Genomic DNA, 23020 nt, shown 5'->3' on the forward strand with positions numbered 1-23020 from the left:
AGGGGGACGGGGACACTGCTCCTGGAAGGGGGTCCTGTGCCCAGCAAGACCGTAGCACATCCAGCTCCCAGGCAAGGGCAGTGACCGACCTCTGCTGAAGCTACCTCCATAGCTTCCCGCCACCAGCCTTCAGCCCAGGATACAGACCGCTCAGGTTCTTCGGGAGCTGGACAGACCCACAGGGCCAGACACACTTAGCCCCAGGAACAGTGGGGTGTGGGGCCTTGGTGACACAACTGCCTGCTGCTGGTGGAAGGGGATAAGATGGCAGAAGGGTGGTCCCAGTGCCAGATGCCCAGGCCAGCTGGACGGATGTTGGTTGCTTTGAGGGTCATGGTTGAGACAGAGGCCCTGGAGTGAGCCCAGGCTCCTCCATCCACAAGGTAGGTGACCTTGGGAAAGTTACTTGACCTCTTGCTTGGCTGCCTCGTCTATAAAGCGGGCATATAAAAGTCCCCCTGTGAGTGTTAGGTGAGATACTATGTGGAAAGCATGCAAAGCAGGCCCCAGTGCCACTTGGGGAACTCTTCCTTATAAATGTAAGCTCTGTTATGCCAGACAGCGACCCTTTGGAGAGTAGCCTCCCTCTCAGTCCCGGTCCATGGGGTTCAGGTGCAGGGCAAGACCCTGGGTGAGGGATATTGGCTGCTCCCTTATTTCAGCCCTGGATCCCGTAGTGCCTGAAGTCCCGCCCTGGATTTTTTTAGTTAAGCACTTCACTATCTTATTTTTGCTCAAGCCACTTGGGGCCGTTTTCCTCTCCATTGTAGGTGACAGTGCTGATAAGCACACAGCTGGAGCCTCTCCTACACCCGGACCTTCCTCCTTACCCTGGCAGAACTAGAGACATGTGCTCCCCATGGGGGCCACCCCCTCCCCCCAAGTACAGCATCAGAGGGCCCCACTTCTGGAACTCTGTCTCCTCTGCCCCCAGCCTTGCCCCTGCCCTGTGTGCTGCGTGTCGTGGGCCCCTGTCCCATGCATATGGGGTGTGGATCCTTGCAGCCTGTTCAGAGGGGCTCTTGTCAGCCACAGTGCAGCACCATGGGGAGAGCAAGGATGAGAGGGCTCCGGGGTCCCACTCCACCTCTGCCAGGTGCTGGCTGTGCAACCTGGGGATGGCAGCTCCTGTCTCTGAGCCCGAGAGGGGCCCCTGTGCATCAAAACTTGGTGGAATTTACCAGCACTGCAATTCATCACCTGTCTGGGTCATTACCAGCCAATTCCCTACCTCCCGTTATCGGAAGCTCCTAAAGGCTGATGGGTGGTTTCTGCCTGGTGCCTGCATTTGGTACAGGGCTCAAGAAATATCTGTTGAGTAGAGGAACCTCTACTTCTCACCTGTAAAATGGGAATGTTGGTAGCCTTCTGTAAAGATTGGCAGGGAGAGACTGTGCCCCGGGCTTAGGCCCAAGTGGGAGCCTCCTCAGGGGGATGATCTGTCATGGTACGAAGGGGGGTGCCACAGGGGTCCCTGTGGACAGTGACTTCACCCGCAGAAGTGGTGATAATGGGGAGTGGCAGGGACAGGCAGGGGAAGGGGGGAATGCAGGTAATGGGCTGAGGTCTCCACTGCGGGCTGGAAGCTCTCACCCTCCCCCTGCCCCCGGGCTGCTCCTGACCTGACCTGCTGTGCCAGCCCAGGCTCCTGGTGGTGCCGTGTCCACAGCTGGGTAGCACTGCGGACGGCCAAGCAGTCCCCCTGGGTGGACATGGCCCCTGCTGAGAGCGGGGTGGACACTTTGCCTGCGCCCCCTCCCCTCCACCCCGCCCCGAAGTGCCAGCAGACAGTGGGGATAAACAAGCCCCATGCACCTGCCCGGTCCCTAGAGGGGCTCAGGGTGGAGGGAGAGTTGTCGCCTTAATACGGAGCTGATTTGGGCTGGGACAGTTTCTGTCTCTTGCTGGGGAGAGGAGGGACCCTAGGAATCAGCAGCTGCCAGGGGTGAGGCAGGGACCCTAGGGACCCACATGGGCAGTGATGAGGCAGCAGCTGGCCATGTGCCAGTAACATTCGCCAAGTGCTTCCTCCTTCTGCGTCCTCACGACCCACTTGGTATTACCCTTCCTTTGCAGATGAAGAAACTGAGGCCCAAAGGGGGAAGCCCTGTGCCCCAGGGAGCCACTTGAGCCTGGTCTGACTCACCAGCCCCACTCTGGACCTCCTCTCCCTGGGGCCCTCTAGACACACAAGGCCACCAGGACCCAGCCCTTGGCTATGAACTCCTCAGAACTGCTGCCTCCCTCACGGGGGCCAGGCCTCCTTCTCCTCTGAGACCTGCCTGTACCAGGGGAAGATAGAGATGAAAACCTGTTGTGCAGAGGACCCCGGTTTGAAGAAAGCAGCGAACATTCACCATGATCTGCAGAGCCCAAGAAGCTGCTAGGGAGCTCTCCAGAACCCCAAGGTTCTTCTGTGGGGGCTCTGGGCTGGCCCCTGGGTGCCAAAGGAGATACACCCCACCCCTGGCCTCTTTGGAATAGGGCTTGCTCGGCTTTTCCCCCTCCTCCCTGCCTGGGACTCCCTCCCATGCCGTCTGCCCTGTCCACGGACCCACTATTCACTTAGATTTCCATCTGGTTCTGGTTTTTGAGAGATGGAGGCGGGGAGGGTTTCGGGAGAAGCTGAGAGCCTGGCACCGGTAGAGGTAAACCTGATACCTTAACTTATTTTCTTGGCGCCCCAAGCTCTGTGCATTTCCCTCTGCCATCTGCCTCTACAAACCCAGGGCTGCTTGATCAACATGGAATCTGCTTCTGATGGCCGCTTGACTTTGGGGTCATGGGCAGAGAAAGAAGCCAGCATCAAGAGCAGCTTTCCCATGAGTGCAAACACCATGTCGAAACCAGCTCTGCTGGAGCCTGGGGATCAGCTGAGTATGCATATGTGTGTGTGTGTGTGTGTGTGTGCGCGCGCGCACGCATACACACACATGTTCTGGCTATGTGGCAAGAACCCATCTGTAATCCCTGAGGGAGCATATCTGAATATCTCAGCCTTTCTCCCCGAGCCACCATCTTATCCACAGACCTTCTAGAAGTTGCAATTAATCTCTAATTTGAATTTTTAACCTCAAATGCCACATTATAAAAATAGTTGTGTTGTGTTTTATAGGCAGTATTTGTCATGAAATTATACATGGTTACAATTTGTGCGGTGGAAAATAAAGCAAGATGCTCATTCTGCATGGGAGTAGCAGTCTGTACCAGCCAGGCTGGGGCAGCAGTAAATCAATGCTGTCCTTCCAGGGGACCCTAGGTCACCAGGCAGGGTCATGTGTGTGTGTGTGTGTGTGTGTGTGTGTGTGTGTGTGTGTGTTGGGGGGGGGTGCCCAGTGCTAGATAATCTGTCCTCTCTTTGGAAAGCATAGTTAGGTACCAGCAAAGGCCACTAGAGCTAGCTCCTGGGACCCAGAGCTCTGGTCCTAATCTCAGCTCCTTTTCCTGCGGGGCCTTAGGAAACCTCAACCTCCTTGGTTTTTCCACCTGTAAGAGGGCTTGGAGGTGCTAAGCTGTGCATCTGCCCCCTGCTCCCAAGCATCAGAGAGAGTAAAAGAGAAAACAGATTGGCCAGGTGGGCATAGCACCAAGCCCCTGCCTGCCTCGTTTCATCAACTCCTCTGAACAATCCATGCCCTGAGTGCTATCATGACACCCATTTTGCAGATGCAGGACTTGAGGCCAAGGAAATAAGACACTTTCCCAAGATCATCAGAAATCGGGGTGAGGTTGGCGCCAGAATCCCACAGCCATGCCAGGCCCTATCAGCAGCATGTCCTGCCCCTGAGGAGATGGGGGGCTCACTGGAACTCTCTAGGGCCAGCCCTCTGTTTCTATACCAGGGTCACCATCGAGCTACACACGGGACCAGGGAGGCTGCCCCTGTTCCAGGCTCCCAGCCCACCTGCCTGGGTCAAGCTGGAGCCTCTGCTCCAGCACCATGGCACCCCTTGCCCATCCCTTCCTAAGCAAGCCTGGAGAGGCTGGGTGAGGCTTGAGTGAGGCTCTGGGCCAGCCAGGCTTGGGAACATGCCAAGGACAAGGGCCTCAGACCTGGCACCCCCATGTTCTCAATACACAGTCTATCTTTCAGAGCCTCAGCCTCCATGTCTGGAGAACAGGGCCAGAAGACTACCGACCTCCTAAAGGATCTGGGAGGAATGAATGAGATGAACCACGGAGGGTTTAGCACATACTAGCTGCACAATAAAAGGTTCTGACTTTTGGGATTTCAGTGATGATGATGCTGAAGGTGAACACACCCACACGTCAGCCAGCTCCACTGCCCTGACTCAGCCACAAGCATCCCACGTTCCCTCCATCCCTCTGGGGATGCAGGATTTGTAGTCAGATGGCCTGGGGCGGCCTTCCTCGCCTAGTTTGCAGGTCTGCTAAGGAAGCTTCCATCTCAGGGTCATTGTGTCCCCTGTGGCACGAAGCCCTAGTGTTGGATCCATCTGGCAGATGGCAGGTTAGTGAGCCCCATGCTGGTAATAGGACCTGTCCTGTCTCTGGTTCTGAACAGCTCCTGGAGCCTCTCCTCCCCAACTTGGGATCTCAGATCTCAGGGCCACTGGACCCAGGGCAGCCAGCTGGGGCTTGTGATCAGCTCCTTTGGAGAAAGGGGCACCCTGGAGGCTCTGGGTAGCCAGGACTCCTGCTATTCCTAAGTTAGCCACTCATTTCCCACAAACCAGGGAATACTGGCTCACCGAGAGAGCTACCGGGAAGGCCTAGATGCTCTGCACACTCCAGATACCCACAGACAAGCAGAAAGTGCTCCCACAGCTCTTAATACAACAATGACAAGTCTTAGACCAGGCCTTGCTCACTGGATCACTCCCACGGCGCTCCTTCCTCCGCTCCTGGAACAGCCAATCTCTTTCTCACCTCTGAGCCTCTGTATCTGCTCTTCCCGCCACCTGAAGCACCCTTCCCAACCTCTTCTTTTGGTCAACTCCACTCACCCTTTAGGTCCCATCTGAAATTCGGCTTCCTCCAGGAAGCCTTCCCTGAACCTTCAGACCAGGTAGGGGGTCTGATTCTCTGTTCTCATAGCAGCCGGGGCGTCTCCTTCATGGCAGGGACCACACTTCCCTTGATCCCTACCGGGATCCCAGTATCCAGCCCACACCTGCCGAGTGGAGTAGGTGCTCAGCAAATATTTGTGGCAGGAAGGAAGGAGGGAAGCATTTGTAGGATGCCTCCCTCATTCTTCCTCCCCTGAGAGAAATCAGGCCCTTGAAAAGGCCGCTGTCTCGAGAGCACTGCTCAGCCCAGACCTGAGTTCACCACAACAGCAACAGTTGCCTGAAACGGTGACCTCGCTTTCAGCCACGTTAGATCTTCGCCTTTCCTTTATTCCTTCCCGGTGAAACCAGAGCAGTCCTTCTGGTCTCCAGCAATTTCCCGCTTCAAGCCCTGACACTCTCCCCGCCTGGGGTTGTCGTGGCAGGGCAGCTGGCTCTGCAGAAGAGGCTGGCCTTCCAATTAAAACACTATGTCTCTTGGAAACACGAGATTCCCAAAGGCTGGGGTCCCTCCCTGGTCCAGTCCCCCCCAACCCCCCCGCCCCGGCCCAGCTCCAGTCTCTCCATCACAGCACAGCCCAGGGTCCTCTTGCCTCACTGCTATGGGGCAGGCTCTGCACCAGGGTGTCCCTGGAAAAGCAGTGCCTTCCTCAGGGCACTGCAGAGGTTTCCAGGTAGGAGATGGGAAGAACAGTCCCTTCCTGGCAGGGCCTGGGCTGCTTCCAACAAGAGATGGCTGCAGCTCCTTGGCTACCTGGGGTCCCAGCATGGGGTGGCCAGCCTTGTCCCTAGACTCTGGGGATCACTACATTTGTCCTCTGTGGCTTTGGGCAGTCACTTTGCCCTTCTGAGCCTCAGTTTCCTTTTCTGTGAGATGCCAAGCTGGGAGCCAGGCAGATGTGAAAGGCTGGACAGAACCACAGGCAGCATGCTCCAGTCCCTGGTGAGGGACCAGGGTTCGCCTGTCTCCTGGGGTTTTCCCAGCACGATGTCTCAAAACACACGTGTGCCCTGAATGAATGGGCTAATTAATGAATCCCATCCAGTGTTCTTGGAACTCCAAAGCAAGGTGTCTCTTGGAAGGGGCCTGGGGAGGTATGGAGTTTAGCAGTCTCTCAGGGGAAGGCAAAAGGCCTGTTCTCTGTAGCTTCACCACAAGGGGAAACAGGGGACACAGTGCCAAGTTGTCTTTTCTCCCACTGTTGGGATGTTTTTCTGGACGGCCGTCCCCTGGTGTGGGAGGCAGCCTTTTCTCCTCTGGGTCTGGGGCAGAGGATGGTGCTCAAGGTCCCAGAGAGGCAGTCAGGTCTCCCAGCCCCCATCTGGGAAGACGTGGCATCTAGAGGCCTCTCTGGCTTCCAAGCCCATGGGGCAAGTGGTGGGGCTGGGAGGGGATGCGGGGCCTCAGGGAGGGCAGGCTCAGCCTGTGCTCAGGGATGAGCTGGTCCTCCGCCATCAGCTGCAGGGAGGGGGCTGCAGCAGGATGCCCAAGGTGCTGGGCATTGTGCCTTTCACTCTGCATCACAGGGTCTCGAAAAGGAGGTAGACTTCTTGGGGCACCTGGGTGGCTCACTGGTTGAGCATCTGCCTTTGGCTCAGGTCATGATCCTGGGGTTCTGGGATTGAGTCCTGCATTGGGCTCCCCACAGGGAGCCTGCTTCTCCCTCTGCCTGTGTCTCTGCCTTTTTTTCCGTGTCTCTCAAGAATAAATAAATAAAATCTTAATAAATAAATAAACAAGCAAACCTCGCTTCTCCACCCACCATGTAACTTGGGCAAGTTACTCAACTTCTCTTAGCCTCTGTTTCTCCAACTGTCATCATAACTGGAGATGCCCTTGCTAAGCATCACTCCAGCATCCACTTGCACTCCGCTTCAGCCTCTCCCCAAATCTGTAAAGCCACCCCGCACGGAGGCACTGGTCTTCTCCTCACTGGCCAACAAGGCGCTGAGAGAGAGGAAGAAACCTGCCTGGGCGACACGGCTGGTGTAGAGGACTGCAGTGCCCTGTCTCCATGCAAACAGACCCTCGGATGACTCCTTGTCATCAGCAAGAAGAGAATGGGATGGGAGGAGGGGGCCCCCAGCTTCCATTGGGTAGGGGGTGGCCAGGAGGCCCCGGAGGGCCGGAGGGCCGGGGGCGAGGGGCTGAGCTCTTCTCCGGGGCCCACACCCACCCTGGGAGGGGGCGGCCAGAACCCAGGCCCCCTGCCACCCCGCTAGCTGGACCGGCCGCCTGTGGCCCCATCTTGAGAGCATTAGGGGCTGCTGTTAACAGATGTTTTCTGTTACGTGTTATTTGTTAGTCTAATGAAAGGAGGTGCACTGGCTTTCAAGACCTCGGCGTTCTGCGGGGGTTTACACGGGAGGCGGCCCTCCCCGGGCGGTGGAGGAGAGGCCCGGCCCCTGCCAGGCACGCCCGGCGGCTCCCGCTTTGATTCGGCGGGTTGCAGCCATCCGCGTGGTAATTCCAGCTCTGGTTAAATGTCACTTTTAATAACGCCACCTCTGGTGTGGAAACGTCTGCGCCCACGGCAAGACGGGAGGATGGATGGGGAGGGGGAGCGGGTGGCGTACAGTACCTGGGGCCAGAGCAGGGGCTGTCCCTGGGGCCCCCCTGCCAGAGAGCAGCAGGTGGGCAGGGGACCTTCACAGGGATGGAGTGACGGGGAGCCCAGCTCAGCAGCGAGGCTTCTGACCCCCCACCCCGTGCCCCCCTGCTGACAGCTGGAGGGAGTCAGGATGCCTGAGAGGGAGACCAAAGCCTTCCCCTGTGGCCACATCCCCGCCCCCCTCCAACCCCCAGAGCCGCCTTGGGCTGGTGGTATTCAGTAGGTGCTCAAAGAATGCTGTGGATGGCCCACAGCAATGGCTTTCTCCTAGACTGAGGTCAGGTCTCTGGGGACGCCGGCAGCTCCCTGCCCTCCTGGACACTGGACCCTTTCAGGTGCTTCCTTGGCTTCCCACAGAGGCTCCACCTGGCCTCGCCACCCCCCACGAGTACCATCTTCCACTCAAGCCAAGGAAGGTGGTAGAGGAGCAGAGTTGGTAGAAAGGGCCTTTGAGAGTGCAGAGCTGCTCACCCTGCAATGCCCAGAAAGGACCTGGTAAATGCAGATGCCCCAGCCCAGGCCCCATGGAGTGTGATTCCATGGGTTGCAGCAGAGCCTAAGAACATGCATCTCAAATAAATAAATAAATATTTAAATATTCAAATAAAATTAATTTAAAAAGAACATGCATTTCAACCAGCTGCCAGAGTGATTTGAATGCAGTGATTTCTGGGACCACCAGAAATTGTTGACAAACAGATGGTCCAAACCCCTGAGGCCAGCGAGAGGCCATGGCTGGGGCCCCACCTACTGCCTTCTGGGCAGCCATCTCACAGAGGTGACACACCTGCACCTGGTCAGGGCTCCGGCAACCCAGGTGCTGGCTCAGCTCTGGGGTGGAAGAGGCCTCTGTGGAAGCCTCCAGGTCTCCCTGCCTTTTCACTGCCCCACACCAAGGACCTTCCCTAGAGCCCACAGTATGCCCAGCGGCCCCTGTCCACCTCTTGGCCGCCAGGCCCGTGCTTCTCTAGAACTCCATGCACCCACTGCCCCCCAAACCCGAAGGTCCCAGCAGCCCCTTCCATGACAGAAAAGCAGACTGGATCACAGGAGGGGCCAAAAATAATGCAGAGCCTGCTTCATCTTTTAGGATGCAATAAAAGATATCACCGGCTGTAAAGTACCCCATGTGGATGGCACCTGTCATCACAGTGGCCCCTCGGAGCCAGGCTGGGGCCAGGCAGCTTCCCAGATGTGGAAGGGACATAAAGCAAGGGGCACTGAGAGCATCAGAGTGGTTTAGTGACCTCGTGGTCAGGACATCTTGAGGTGCCCTGACTCCTGGGCTCTGGCCAGGGTGGGCCCTGCCCCCGCTGCCACCAGCAGGCCCACATTCCCAGGGAGGCCATGGACTCTTCTGGGCAGCAGCCCCTGGGTGAGGAGCACCTTGCCACATGTCCCTGGCCCCACGTGCCCCTGCTTAGCCCCGGGAGCATCCTGACTGCTCAGCTTGGGAGCTGGACGCATAACTTTCCTCCCTGTCTAAACAGGAAGCTCCCAGGGTGCTCTCCTACTCACCACCTCACAAAAGGCACTTAACCCTTGGCCTGTTCCAGAGCCTTATGGCTGCTCGCTGCTCACTGGCCACCTGCAGCCGCCCTACCCACTAAAAGCCTGGACTTGGTCATGTGGGCCAGACTGGAGCTCTCACAAGGAGGTGTGAGTGTGTGGGTTTGGGTTTGAGTGTGAGTGTGTGCAGGTGCATGTGAGTGTGTGTTGATGAAGGGGTGTGTGTATGCAAGTAACTAGGTTTGTATGTGAATGTGTGAGTGGGGTTCTGTGTGTGAGTGGAGTTGGGGGGGTGAAAGGGTTTGTGTGTGTGCATGTGTGCCAGTTTGTGTGTGGGTGAGTGGGTTGTGTGTACATGAGAGGGCATGTGTGATTGGGATTGTGTATGTGTGAGTTGTGAGCAGGTTTGAATGTGAGTGTGATTGTGTGTGTGTGAGAGTAGGTTTGTGTGACTGTGAGGTGAGCGTGTGCATGAGTGTGTGTGCATGAGGGTGCATCTCTGGTTGTGTGTCTGGGAAAACGAGTCTGCCATGTGGTTCCCAAATGCCAGCCCATGTAGGTCTTCACTGACCTACCACAAAATGAGAAAAATAGGGGCAATTTGTGACTTTTTAAAGCTAGATAAGGTCAGTTTTGGGGACCAGTCTTTCCCCTGAGATGCTGCAGGTTTTTCTCTTGGATAAAAGGACCGGAGGCAGCAGGACGGTGGTTGTTGTGAGTACATGGCTTTTCTGGGCAACTTCGTGCTAGTCCCTCTCTGCCCCTGGAAACCTCACCAGGGCCTTAAATCTTAAAGTCTAGGCAGGCGGCAGGACCTCAAGGCCTGACACATAGTTAGCACTCAGGAAAGGATAATGGAGTGAGTGAGTGAGTGAGCAAGGGAGCTGGGCTAGCCTGGGAAGGAGTCAGTGAATGAGTGAGTGAGTGAGTGAGCAAGCAAGGGGGCTGGGCCAGCCAGGGAAGGAGTGAGTGGGTGAGTGAGTGAGTGAGTGAGTGAGTGAGCAAGGGAGCTGGGCCAGCCTGGGAAGGAGTGAGTGAGTGAGCAAGGGGGCTAGGCCAGCCTGGGAAGGAGTGAGTGAGTGAGTGAGTGAGTGAGTGAGTGAGTGAGCAAGGGAGCTGGGCCAGCCTGGGAAGGAGTGAGTGAGTGAGCAAGGGGGCTAGGCCAGCCTGGGAAGGAGTGAGTGAGTGAGTGAGTGAGTGAGTGAGTGAGCAAGGGAGCTGGGCCAGCCTGGGAAGGAGTGAGTGAGTGAGCAAGGGGGCTAGGCCAGCCTGGGAAGGAGTGAGTGAGTGAGTGAGTGAGTGAGCAAGTGAGCCTGGGAAGGGAGCCATCCTATCCATGTTCCTCAGGGTCAGGGACGATGTTCCTCAGGGTCAGGGACCTTCCACTGCTCTCCTGGGCGCAGGAGACTGGAGACGGGCCTGCGGAAGTGAGGCAGGTCATTCTAGATGTTTGTGGGTGGGAGGGGTAGAGGACCCCCCACTTACTTCCCACCTTCCCAAACCCAAGCTGGGCAGCCCCGAACACTGCCAGGCCTGACCATCTCCCACAGGCCTGTGACCCAGGGGACCCCTCCACTGAGTGCAGCCCACACCTGCCCAGGGGTGGGGGGCATCCCCGGCCAGACCACCCAGCATCCCAGGGGCTCTAGGGATGGCTTCCAGTAGTGGCAGAGAACAGGGGCCAGAGCAGGACGGACCGGGGCTGGAACCCTACATTCACAGGAAGATGTGACCTTGACAAGTGGCTTGTTTCCCCTCCGCATAAAACGGGGATGATAAAAGGACCCACTTCCACGGTGGGATGACAACAGGGGTGAGGCAAGTGGAGCCCTGAGTGGCGCACAGTGAGCACTCGGCAAACGTGCCTGTGAGGGCCGCTGGCCACTCTCACGTCACTGGCACGTCCCTCTCAACTCCCACAGCCTCCAACCCCACCACAGCTCCTGGCCAGGTCCCAACCCTGACGTGCCATTTGTAGGATGTGTTCAGGGGACCCAGCGGCTCCCCCTTAAGTCACCCCCAAGACTCACTTCCACCTAGGGCCAGACACTGTTTTGCCTCATCCATCTGACCTCACATTCCTGCTCAGGACAAGCCACCACAACCCCTCCTTCTTGTCTTTACCTATTTAGAAACCCTGAACATGGCACAACTGACCCAATGGCCCCACTGTGTGCAGCCCTCAAGACCTCTCCCCTCCTGCCTCTTTGCCCCCTTTAGTTCCCCAACTAAATCCCACGCCTCCCTTCCTAGTGGGGAGACCTTGGGTAGGTTGCTTTGCCTCTCTGGGCCTCCAAAAAATAGGGATTGCAAATCACTAGCCCTGCCTGATGCACAGGGTTGCTGTGAACATCTCAATGAACTATAACGGAGCCCCTTTACTGAGCACCTTCTGCGTGCCATCTCCCACACCCACTCAGGGCTCAGCTCGCCTATAACAGAGACATCGCTGTCCGTGGTCCCATCTCATGGATACCAACACTGACTGAGCCTCGGGATGCTTTCTGGGCCTCGCATGCACCGTGCAAACCGGCATTATCACTACCGCTCCAAAGCTACTTTTCCAGAGTCTTCTGGGAGGGAACACCTCCAGCCCTGTTGAACTTCTGCCCATGGGGCAGGGCCCTCGTGGGGCACTAGCTGGTCCAAGGTTCCTGTGCCACGCCCTCAAGCTCCATGCAGATGATCTACTAGAGGCATGAGACCACCCTGGAGCTGAGAACAATGCACCAAAGCAAGAACCCACCCTGCTGACAAAAAGCCAGAGAAGCAGCCCTCCTACCAGCCACCCTGGTAGGCCCAGCAGCTCTCAAACTGAATTTCCCTGGGCTCTCAGCTCCTGGGCCTGGCTCCTCAGCCTCTCACTCATCTTCCTCCTCTCTTCCTGCACAGGGCATGTGCCAAGGGCTGCCCTCTCTAGGCCCTGCTAGGACCCAGACCCCGGGGACTCCACGTTCCCAGGGGGCATTCTCCCAGCCTGGATCAATCACAATGAAGGACAGGAGGGGACCTCTCTGAACATCTGTGTCCTGCCTCCCATTGTTCAGGTGGCAACTGAGCCCAGAGAAGGGATGTGACATGCTTAAGGTCACACACAGAGGGGGCAGCAAGAGCCAGGGCCCACAGCAGATGGCTCTGCCCCCCAGCCCCCCAGAAATGGAGGCAGGGAAAGCAAGGGGAAGAGGGAAGAAAGGCTCGCTCTGGGCTCGCTCTGAAGAGGCACAGCTCTGGCGAAACCCTTCTGTCTGCCCTGCACCAGCCCAGTTCCTGTCCAGGTCACTGGCTTCCACCCCACAGGCTGCGCTGCCACCTATCACAGCAAGCTGGGGAGGGAGGCGGCTGAGTCCTGAGGTCAGCTGCAGAGAACAGTGTGACAGGTCCTCAAAAAACTAAACATAGAATTACTGCATGACCCAGCAGTTCCACTTCTGGGTATAAACCCCAGGGAAGAGAAAGCAGAGGTTTGAAGAGGTATTTGCACGCCCACATTCACAGCAGCATTAGTCACAACTGCCAGAAGGTGGAACCACCCAAGTGTCCATTGGAAGATGAATTACAGTCGAAACATGGCACACATGCGTATGCACACATGTGCACACACACGCACACATGCTCCCTGGAATATTACTCAGCCTTCAAAAGGAAGGAGCTTCTCGCACCTGCTGCCACGTGGAGGAACCTGGAAGATGTCACGCCGAGTGAAATGAGCCGGACACCAAAGGACAAATGTTGTGAGCTTCCCCTTACACGAGGTCCCTAGAGTTGTCGGCTTCATAGGGACAGAGAGGAGAGCGCTGGGTGCTACGTGGAGGGAGGGGGATGCAGAGTCAGGGCTTCACGGGTGCAGAATTCTACTCTGGCAAGATGAAAAGGTCCTGGAGACGGACGGTACTGAGGGTTGCACAACAGCGTGAAGATGCTTTGTGCCCCTGAACGGTGCACTTAAAAATGGTGAAAGTGGGAAATCTTCCATTGGGCATATTTTAGAATAAACATTTTAGAACCTGAAGGCAAGTCTGCCGATTCTAGAACTCAATGGTCCCTTCGAGTCCTCTACTCAGACACTGGGCCCTTCTCACCCATCACTGGCAAGGGGAAGGGGCAGGTCCACACCCCAAACCAGGTTCACCCTTGGCTTCCTTGGCATTAGCAGATGTGTCTGGAGGAGCAGCTCCGAGAAGGGTTCCCCAGCCTCCCCTTCCCCGGGGGCTCCAGCCTGTGCCCCCAGCTTCTGAGCACCAGGCTGCCCTGACCCTCTGGGAAGTGGATCGCTTGGTCCTGAGGTCTCTGAAACAGGTACCAGCCCTGCAAAGGCTAGGGGGTGGGGTGCTCCCAGGCCGGGGGGCCTCTCCTGCCTGGCTCCAGGGGCTTTGTTTATTTTCCCAGTGTGTCCGAATCCCTGTTTCCGCCCTGCCCACAGGAGGGAATGCTTTAAAGAAAATCTCAGTTATTAATGTGGTTTCTTTTGTTGTAAGTCACTGCAAAGGCAGCAAACGAGGGTTTATTTTCCTAACGTGCTTGGCATAGCTCAGCGCCCGGCGCAGACTTCAGCGTTTGATTTGGGAGGAACGTGAGACCCCGGTTTGCTCTGAGTCACCAGCGGAGCCACAGCCTCCAGGCCAGTTCCGGGGGCGCCTGCTCTGGGAAAATCATTGGCAAGAATAGGCTACATCTACTGGTGGCTTTGTGAAAACAAAAGAGAAAAACATATTTTTAAAAACATTTTTTTGAGCCTTGCTATCCTGGCATATTTGAAAATGTATCAGTTTTCTAACTCATGAGTTTCCCCATTAGCCCCCAATTTTTAATAAGGGTCCCTTCTCATCTCTCTGGTGTCCGTTACTTTCTTTGGACCCAGGAACAGCTCCAGAAGCCACAGGAAAACCCACTTCTGAGCATGTCCAAATCTTCAGCGAGGCACCAGCGCACCTGGCAGGCCCAGGACTAGGGGACAAGGTCACAGCCCAGGACCTGTGCCTGCAGGCTTGGGGTCCAGAGTCCTGGCACTCTGAGATTTAGTTGCCCCATTAGGGAAGGGGTCCAGTGACACAGGCTGGGCCCACCGAGAGGTTCCTTCTCTCCCACTTTGGAGACTTCAAGACTCGGGAATCCACAGTGAGTGGCAGTGGGAGGGGGTACCTGCCAGAGACAGAAGGATATGGAAGGAGAGCAGGGCAGCTGGCCTCTGCCCTCTCTCTGCAGGCCCAGACCCAGACAGTGGGGCTGAGGGATTCTCAAAGGCCAGGGCGGCCACACAGTGCCCCCGCCTCTGCCGCCCCGCCTGCCTCTCCAGGGGAACTCTGCCTGGCAGCGGGCACCCCTGGAACGCACCCAGTTGGCCTTGGGGAGATGCTTGACTCTATATAAAACATTTGGATTTCATGGACTAGTGATTTGCTTTCAATCTAAGGAATGAGTATAGGGTTACCTCCTTTTAATTTTGCCAAGTAAGGACATTAAAATAAAACAATCTCCAGTTATGATCCCTGGTTCATAAAAGAAAGGGCGTTTTAACACCAAAAGCCAGGAAGAGGGATATAATCCCAAACACACAGAATCCTTTAAACTGAAACATGCAGCTTCCCCAAGAACTCTCCATATTGTCCCGTCTGCTTCACTTTTCAGAAGCCTTGGAGAAAATCTCCCCGTGGGCCAGAAGCATTGAGCTGGATGGACTGCACATCTCCAGGTGGCGCTGGGCGGGGGTTCCAAGGTAGGAGGCAGCCCTGGGTGCCCTGGGTGAGCCTGGCCCGACTCTGCCTGCAGCCCCTCTGTCTCTCCCAGATGAGGGGAAGGAGATGCCCATCTCTGGGGCGGATCAATGCTGCTCTCATCCAGTCCTACCTGACCCCACACCCAAGGCCTTCTCAGTTCTCAGTTGCCTGCGTGCCCTGGGGGGGGGGGGGGTGCGGAAACCTCACCTCAGGAAAGCCCCACCAGGGCTCCTGTTGAGGGTGGCTGGGCCCCAAGGGGCTGCTGGGGAGGCCCACTACCCACAGAGCTGCTTGGGGGCTGCCAGTGGCCCGGTCCAGGCGCTGTGTCCCCAGTTGACACAAGCTGTTTTGGAACTCCCCAGAAAAACCCTGAATTTGGAAACCTTCTACGCTGTGTCCAAGAGAAGCAATGCCTTTCACTGTCTTTCCCCACGGCTGGGGGCCAGGGTGGAAAAAGGCACCCAGCCCCTGGCCAGGACTGAGTACAGAAAGCCTGTGCCTCCTTCCCTCCTCCCCCCTATCACTCCTGCATGCCTCTCTTCTCTCCTCTCCTTCCTTTTCTCCCCTGGTTCTTTGCTTCACCTTCAGTTTGCTCCTCCTTCTCTCCCTACTCCCAAGGGGGCCCCCCAATTGTCAGGGAAAAACCAGAGACCTCTCCTCTACCCTTAGGGGAAGCTGGCTCAGAGCCAGCCCCTCCTCTCAGGAACAAACTCAGGCTGACAGAGCACCTCTCCTCTTGTACCAGGAGGCACGCCACCTGACCCCCGATCCACTCTTTTCCACTTCCACTTTTCCATCAGGGAACTCCAACTCCCAGGGCTGGGTCTGCCCACTTCATGCTCACCCTGGAGGGTGCAGAGAGATGCCAGTCCGCTGAGGCTGCTGGGCAGTGGGCACCACTGGGAGGGGGCCAGGCAGCATTGGATGCAGCTGGCACCAGCTCGGTGCTCTCTGGGGCGCAGCTGTGTGTCAGACATGCCTCACGTATGCACATGCTCCTGGACAAGGTTTCAAATGAGGCTGAAGTTACCTCAGTTTTCCCCTGCATCTCCTCTCATCTGCAAAGCAGGGCATGCAGCCAGCTGGGGCTTTCAGCTGAGACCTGGAGGCTGGTGCTGGAAGTGGGGGTCCCCGGGAGCAGGTGGGAAGGCCACTAGAGTCAACTGGGTGACTTTTTTAGGGGCCCAGAGCCTCTGGTGGCAGGCCAGCCTACTCTCCAGAGCTACGGCCCGGAGCTGTGGTCTCAGCCACCCCACCTCCTCCGCAGGCTGTAGGTGAGCTGTGGGGACTCAGGGCTCTCCTCTGCCCCCATGAAACTGTCTAGGGAAGGGGACCTCCGCCTTATCTTTATCTTCTCCTGCTCTAGCTTCCCCTCCCCCTCCTCACCAAGGGCTCTGGCCCCTGTGATCCAGTGTGACTTTCTGGAAAAAAAAAAAAAAAAAAAGCCACTTGGGTGGGTTGTTTGTTTTTAAAGCCCTTTCCTTTCCTGATGACCTTTCACCTCGGCAGAGGAGAGAGGCCTAGCTGACTCCTTGAGGTTGGGCCATTCCACCTAGGAAGCTGCTAGGGGGGCAACCTGGGTCTGGGGGTGGGGGGGCAGGCATCGCCACTCTAGCCGGGGAACCCATCTTAAGACCTAGCAGTAGCTGGAGTGGGATCGGAGGACCAGGCAGAGCTCGAAACCCAGCTGCGTGCCTCGGCTGCTCTGCCCCTCGGAAGCCTCGGTTTCCCCAGCCGCGACGGGGCAGTCATCACACCCACCTCCCCGGCGGCGACTCGGCAGCGCCGCGAGGGCCGCCCCGACCCGCACAAAGGCAGCGCGCTACCCCCGTTCCCACGACTGGCCGCGGTGTCTCCGGCCGGGCCCCTCCCCGCGTCGGAGGCCCACCCCGAGGGTCACGGACAGGCGAGCCCCAGCGTCCGTCCGCCGCCGCGGGCCCCGCGCCAGCTCCCCGGCCCCCGCCCCACCCCGGGACCCCCGGACCCCGGGACTCCCGCCCCACCCCGGACCCCGGGACTCCCCGGCCCCCGCCCCACCCGGGACCCCGGGACCCCCCGGCCCCCGCCCCCCCCCGGACCCCGGGACCCCCCGGCCGCCGCCCCACCCCGGGACCCCGGGACCCCCCGGCCCCCGCCCCACCCGGGACCCCGGGACCCCCCGGCCCCCGCCCCACCCCGGCCCCCGGGACTCCCAGGCCCCCGCCCCACCCCGGGACCCCGGGACCCCCCGGCCCCCGCCCCACCCCGGGACCCCGGGGCCCCCGGCCCCCGCCCCACCCCGGGACCCCGGGACCCCCCGGCCGCCGCCCCACCCCGGGACCCCGGGACCCCCCGGCCGCCGCCCCACCCCGGGACCCCGGGACCCCCCGGCCCCCGCCCCACCCGGGACCCCGGGACCCCCCGGCCCCCGCCCCACCCCGGGACCCCGGGACCCCCCGGCCCCCGCCCCACCCGGGACCCCGGGACCCCCCGGCCCCCGCCCGCCCCGCGCCCCGCGCGCCCCGCGCCTCCGTTCCCACGCCGCCGGCCCCGGGCCCCCGCGCCCGCACTCACCGTCCTGCGGCGCCGCCTCGCTGCCGCTGCTGCCGCCGGACGGCTCCCGCGCCGCGCCCTCCCGCGCCTCGGCCCTGGCCGCGGGGCGCGCCGCCAGCCGCCCGGCCGCCGCCACCTCCTCCAGGTCCAGGAGGTGGCTCACCGTGAAGTTCTTGCGCGCCTGGGCGCAGTCGCCGGGCCCCAGCGCGGGCGGTGGCGGCGGCGGCCCCGGGCCCAGCGGCGGCTTGTCCAGGGCGAAGGCGGCGGCGGCCGCGCTGTCCATGCCCGCGAGGGCCGCGGGGTCGCGGGCGCGGGTGGCAGGCGCGGGTGGGAGCGAGCGCGCCCCGGCCGCCCCGCGCTCGGCCCCGCTCCCGCCGCCTCCTCGCCCGGCCGCCGCGCGGCCCGCCCGGCGCTGACGTCGGGGAAGCAAACTTTCTCCCTCCCCTCCGCCGCCTCGCCCGCTCCAAGTTGCTAGAACGCGAGCTCCTCGGGCCACACGCCCCTTCTTGAAGCAGACCTCGCCCCGGCCTCTCCTCCTCCCCGCGCGGCGCCTCGCCCGCCCCCACCCTGCGGCCGCCGGGGGGGAGGGGGTCCTGCGCGGAGTCCGGCGGGAGGCTGGGGGCGGGGAGAGCGGGAAGGAGGGGGTCCTCCCTGCGCCCTCCCCACCCACATCGCGAGGAGGGGGAAAGCTAGGGTTTGGGGGTTTGCTGAGTCCCCCAACAAGTGTCGGGGGGAGGCGGTAGTGGAAGGAGCGGCCGCACCCACCCCTCGCCCCCCCGCCCCCCGCGCCCCTTCCATTCACAAATTTCTCCTCGAGGGTGAAGGGGGGCGACTCAGAGACGCTTGACGGGGAAGAGCCCAACTCCCAGCTCCACCCTCGGGCCCCGTGCACCCCAACTCCTTCCTGAGCTGCCGGAAAGAAGCCGAGGTGCACTTCCTTCGCTCCACCTGGCCCCCACTCCGGAAAGCTGCACAATCTCAAACTTCTGGGGGGTAGGCATTCCCTGCCCCCAATACACCCCTGGTACCCCACCTCCGGGATACTCCAGGCCCTCCCCAAGGAAGACCAAGCTCTCAGGAAAGAGTTTCCCTCCAGAGTTCCCAGTTTACACACAGAGGATAGACAGCCAGACGACAGCCAGACTGACAGATGGGTGACAAGGTAAGAGGGAGAGGCAGGCTTGGATCTCTGCTCTTGTTTTTGTTTTTCAAGGAAAAGATGCCTCCGGTGGCAGAGCTGAGACTGAAAGCCCTCAGGAGCCACAGCTCTTTCCCCAGGCTACTGTGGGGTGACCTGGCCCTGTCCTCCTGCCATCCCCACACCACCAAGATGTGCCAGCCACAAAAACAAGCCCATCAGGAGCAGGCCTGAGAAGCTGCAGACCAGCCACTGCATCCTGCGTGAATCATTTTCACCCCAGAGACAATGGGCAAACCCCTAAAATGAGGCTGAGTGTCCCCCAAGTGATGTTAACCAGGGCAAGTCCTGGAGGTACACACACAGGGAGATTGAGGGTTTGGAGATAACAGGCTTTTTCTTCTTTGGAGCGCTGCCCCCAGTTGTGCCCAGTGAGAAAAGCTGGCAGAAGAGGGGGCAGGACACACGGTGTGTTTGGCTCAACAACTTCCTGACAGTCGAGCAGAGTGGGGCTGTGAGTGGGCTCTGGGAACTCTCCGGGAGGGCCTCCCCACCCTGCCCATGGCCTAAAATACAGGGAGGGCACTGTCAATATGGGCCTGTGGAGCTGGGAAGGGCCTGAGGGACGGTATATATCCTGTTCCCTTGGATGGGGAAACCGAGGCAACAAAAGCAGAGGCTCCTCCCAGAGCTGTGAGAACCATGAAAATTGTTCGGTCCAAGCCCTTCCATTGAACAGATGGATAAACTGAGGCCCAGGGCTGAGAATTAGAGTGGTTGGGTCTCCATCACAGTGGCTTCCTCCATCAACTCAGTCATTCATTCATCCTACATGCAGAGAAAGACAAAGAGGTAATGTCCTGGGATGCCTGGGTGGCTCAGCAGTTGAGCCTCTGCCTTTGGTTCAGGGCATGATCCCAGAGTCCCAGGATCCAGTCCCACATCTGGCTCCCTGCATGGAACCTGCTTCTCCCTCTGCCTGTGTCTCTGCCTCTGTGTGTGTGTGTGTGTGTGTGTGTGTGTGTGTGTGTGTGTCTCATGAATAAATAAATAAAATCTTTTAAAAAAAAACAAAAAGTAATGTCCTGTATCTGTGTACGATGATGGTGCTCAGGCCCCAGGCTTCTGGATTCAAATCTAGATCTTGCACTTCCTAGCCATGGATCTTAGAAGTGTCCTTAGACTGTTTCTTTCGGTTAGCTCATCTGTAAAATGGGCTGTTAGGAGGATTCGGTAAGTTGATATATATATACATATATATATATATATACATATATAGTGGGGCACCTGGCATATAATGAGCACTCAGTAAGTGTCAACAATTATTATTTTTAAAACATTTATTCCAAGAAGCAGTGCTGGGCAGTGATAGCAAATTCAGACTCTGGAGCTGAGGGGATAGGGCTTTGAATCTCTTCCCTGCCACTTACTAGCTGTGTGGCCTTGGAGAGGTCACTCACTAGTTCTCTCTGAGGCTGATCCATCATCCATAATAGGGATAATAAAGGGACCAACCCAAATGAATTCTCGCGAATTTGACATTATTTTTATTGTTGTTGTTGCTGTTGAGTTGTTACCACCCTTGCCAATCCTGGAACTGGGGGCCAGGGTGGTACGGGGAGGGCAGAGTGGGGCAAGAGCTCCAGGCCTGTTGGAGCCTGGAAATGCACCCAAGGAAAGGCCAGGTAACCCCAAGAAGACAGAACTCATTACCCCAAAGGGATACAGCTAGAAAAGAAATAATAATAATTTCTGTGATGATTTAGATCCATGCTATTATGTTAACCCAGAGCAGGGAATTAAGGGTAAAAAGGATCCTATTTGGGAACCTCAGTTCAAATAGGACTTCCCGAACCAGGCCCTGCTCCAGGCAGTGGAGATGAGGACAAACAGAAGGGGCCAGAGATGGTCCCTGCTCGCCAGAGAAGATTCCATGGAGAAAGAGCTGATCCTTAATTGGTGGCTCCACTGGAGGTTAGATCCTAGGTCTGACCATGAATGGAAGTGCATATTTGCCTGAGTCTCAAAAGCTCACATAAAAGAAAAGAAAAGAAAAGAAAAGAAAAGTTAATTTTCTTATCACCGAAATAAGATGTTTAATGTGGAGATTTTAGAAAACATAAGTAAAATTAAGAAAATAAAAATCAGGGTGGCCCGGGTGGCTCAGCGGTTTAGCGCTGCCTTCAGCGCAGGGCATGATCCTGGAGACCCGGGATGGAGTCCCATGTCGGGCTCCCTGCATGAAGCCCGCTTCTCCCTCTGCCTGTGTCTCTGCCTCTCTCTCTCTCTCTCTCTCTGTGTGTCTCTCATGAATAAATAAAATCTTAAAAATAAATAAATAAAATAAAAATCACATATATCCCACTCCCAGAGCTCTCTGACACATAACAGGTATTTAATACATTTTTTGAAAGTTAGTTTAATGAAAGAGATTGAGGATAATCACTATATTTATTCAATAGTAAGGCCAAGGAAAGCAATAAGACAAGGAAAAGGAATGAGCTAAAAATAATTTTATAATATATCTTTCTAGCTTATATGTACCTTCTAGGCAGACAAAGATATGCATATTTTAAAAGTCAAGCTACAATTGGGGCACTTGAGTGGTTCCGTCAGTTAAGTGTCTGCCTTCAGCTCAGGTTGTGATCCCAGGGTCCTGGGATGGAGCCCCAAGCTCAAGCGGTAGGCTCCCTGCTTCTCCCTTTCCTCCCTGCTTATGCTCTCTCACTATCTCTATTTCTCTCACTATATATCTCTCTCTCTCTCTCAAATAAATAAATAAAATCTTTTCTAAAAGTCAAGCTAACAGGATGCCTGGGTGGCTCAGCAGTTGAGCGTTGAGCGTCTGCCTTTGGCTCAGGGCGTGATCCTGGTCCCCGGATGAGTCCTGTGTCAGGCTCCCCACATGGAGCCTGCTTCTCTCTCTGCCTGGGTCTCTGCCTCTCTCTGTGTCTCTCATGAATAAATAAATAAAATCTTAAAAAAAAAAAGTCAACTTTTTATGACTTGCTCACTGTGTCTTGTCCACCACTATTTTTTAATACTTTATTATTTTATTTTTTTTAAAAGATTTTATTTATTTATTCGTGAGAATGCACAGAGAGGAGAGAGAGAAGCAGAGACAGAGGCGGAGGGAGAAGCAGGCTTCATACAGGGAGCCTGATGTGGGACTCGATCCCGGGTCTCCAGGATCACACCCTGGGCTGCAGACAGAGCTAAACCACTGAGCCACCAGGGCTGCCCATTATTTTATTTTGTTAAGATTCGATTTATTTATTTGAGAGAGAGAACAAGAGAGCACAAGCAGGGGGAGTGGCAAAGGGAGAAGGAGGCTCCCCGCTGATCAGAGACCTCTATGTGGGGTTTGATCCCAGGACCCTGGCATCAGGACCTGAGCTGAAGGCAGATGCTCACCCGACTGAGCCACCCAGGCATCCCTCCGCCATTGTTTTTTTTTTTTTAAGATTTTATTTATTTATTCATGAGAGAGGCAGAGACACAGGAGGAGGGAGAAGCAGGCTCCATGCAGGGAGCCCGATGTGGGACTCGATCCCGGGACTCCAGGATCATGCCCTGGGCCAAAGGCAGGTGCTAAACCACTAAGCCACCCAGGGATCCCCGTCCACCACTATTTTTAATGAAAGCCCGGTGATACATCATTCTCTACTCCTGTACATCCATACTTCTTTTCTTGATGATAAATACCTAGGATATCTGGATGTGGTCGGCAAATAATAGCCTCCCCAAAGATGTCCATCCACATCATAATCCCCGGAATTTGTGGATTTGGTAAAGCTGAATTAAGGTAGCAGATGGAATTAAGCTTGCCTGTCAGGTAACCTTAACACAAGGAGATGCTTTTAGATCACGGCATCATCACACAGGTCCTTTAAAGTGGGAGAGGGAGGATAGGAGAGCCAGTGTCAGAGTCACACCGTGTGAGGAAAAACTCAACTGGCCGGTACTGGCTTTGAAGGAGGAAGGCAGAAACCAAGAGGTAGGTAGCCTCTAGAAGCTGGGAAAGGCAAGGAAACAGATTCTTCCCCAGAGCCTGCGGCCAGTGTGCCCTGCCCAGCCCTGCCTTGATGTTAGCCCGGGACTATCTGATCTCTAGATTGGAAAGTTGGTTTCAGCAGCAAATAGAAAACTCACAAGCCGAGTCAAAGATTCTGTAAAAGATTTAAGACTTTTGATCACATTGCGTATAGCCTCCAGTAAGGTTGTATCAATTTCTCCTCCTGGGTAGAGTCTCTGCATCCTGGTTTGCTTGAGCTATTTTGTTTGCTTGCTTATGGCAACAATGTCTTTCTGGTTTTTTTTTTTTTTTCTTTCTGGTTTTATTTAACACAAATAGGGGCACCTGGGTGGCTCAGTCTGTTGAGCATCTGCCTTCGGCTCAGGGCACCATCCCGGGGTCCTGGGATCAAGCCCCACACTGGGCTCCTTGCTCAGCCAGGAGTCTGCTTCTCCCTCTGCCTCTGCCTG

At 56.9% G+C, this 23020-nt stretch overlaps 1 protein-coding gene across 1 annotated transcript in view; it reads right to left on the reverse strand.

Annotated features, from left to right (window-relative positions):
• Nucleotides 1–17820, reverse strand: part of PRRX2 (paired related homeobox 2) — a 47613-nt gene extending 29793 nt beyond the window's left edge. Inside the window, exon 1 of the mRNA XM_072748391.1 lies at nt 17419–17820. Within this exon, the coding sequence (XP_072604492.1) occupies nt 17419–17680 (262 nt within the window). The 5' untranslated portion in view covers nt 17681–17820. The remainder of the gene's footprint in view (nt 1–17418) is intronic.
• Nucleotides 17821–23020: the final 5200 nt, after the last annotated feature.

The sequence above is a fragment of the Vulpes vulpes genome, chromosome 2 (genome assembly GCF_048418805.1).
Source record: "Vulpes vulpes isolate BD-2025 chromosome 2, VulVul3, whole genome shotgun sequence".
NCBI lineage: Eukaryota > Metazoa > Chordata > Mammalia > Carnivora > Canidae > Vulpes > Vulpes vulpes.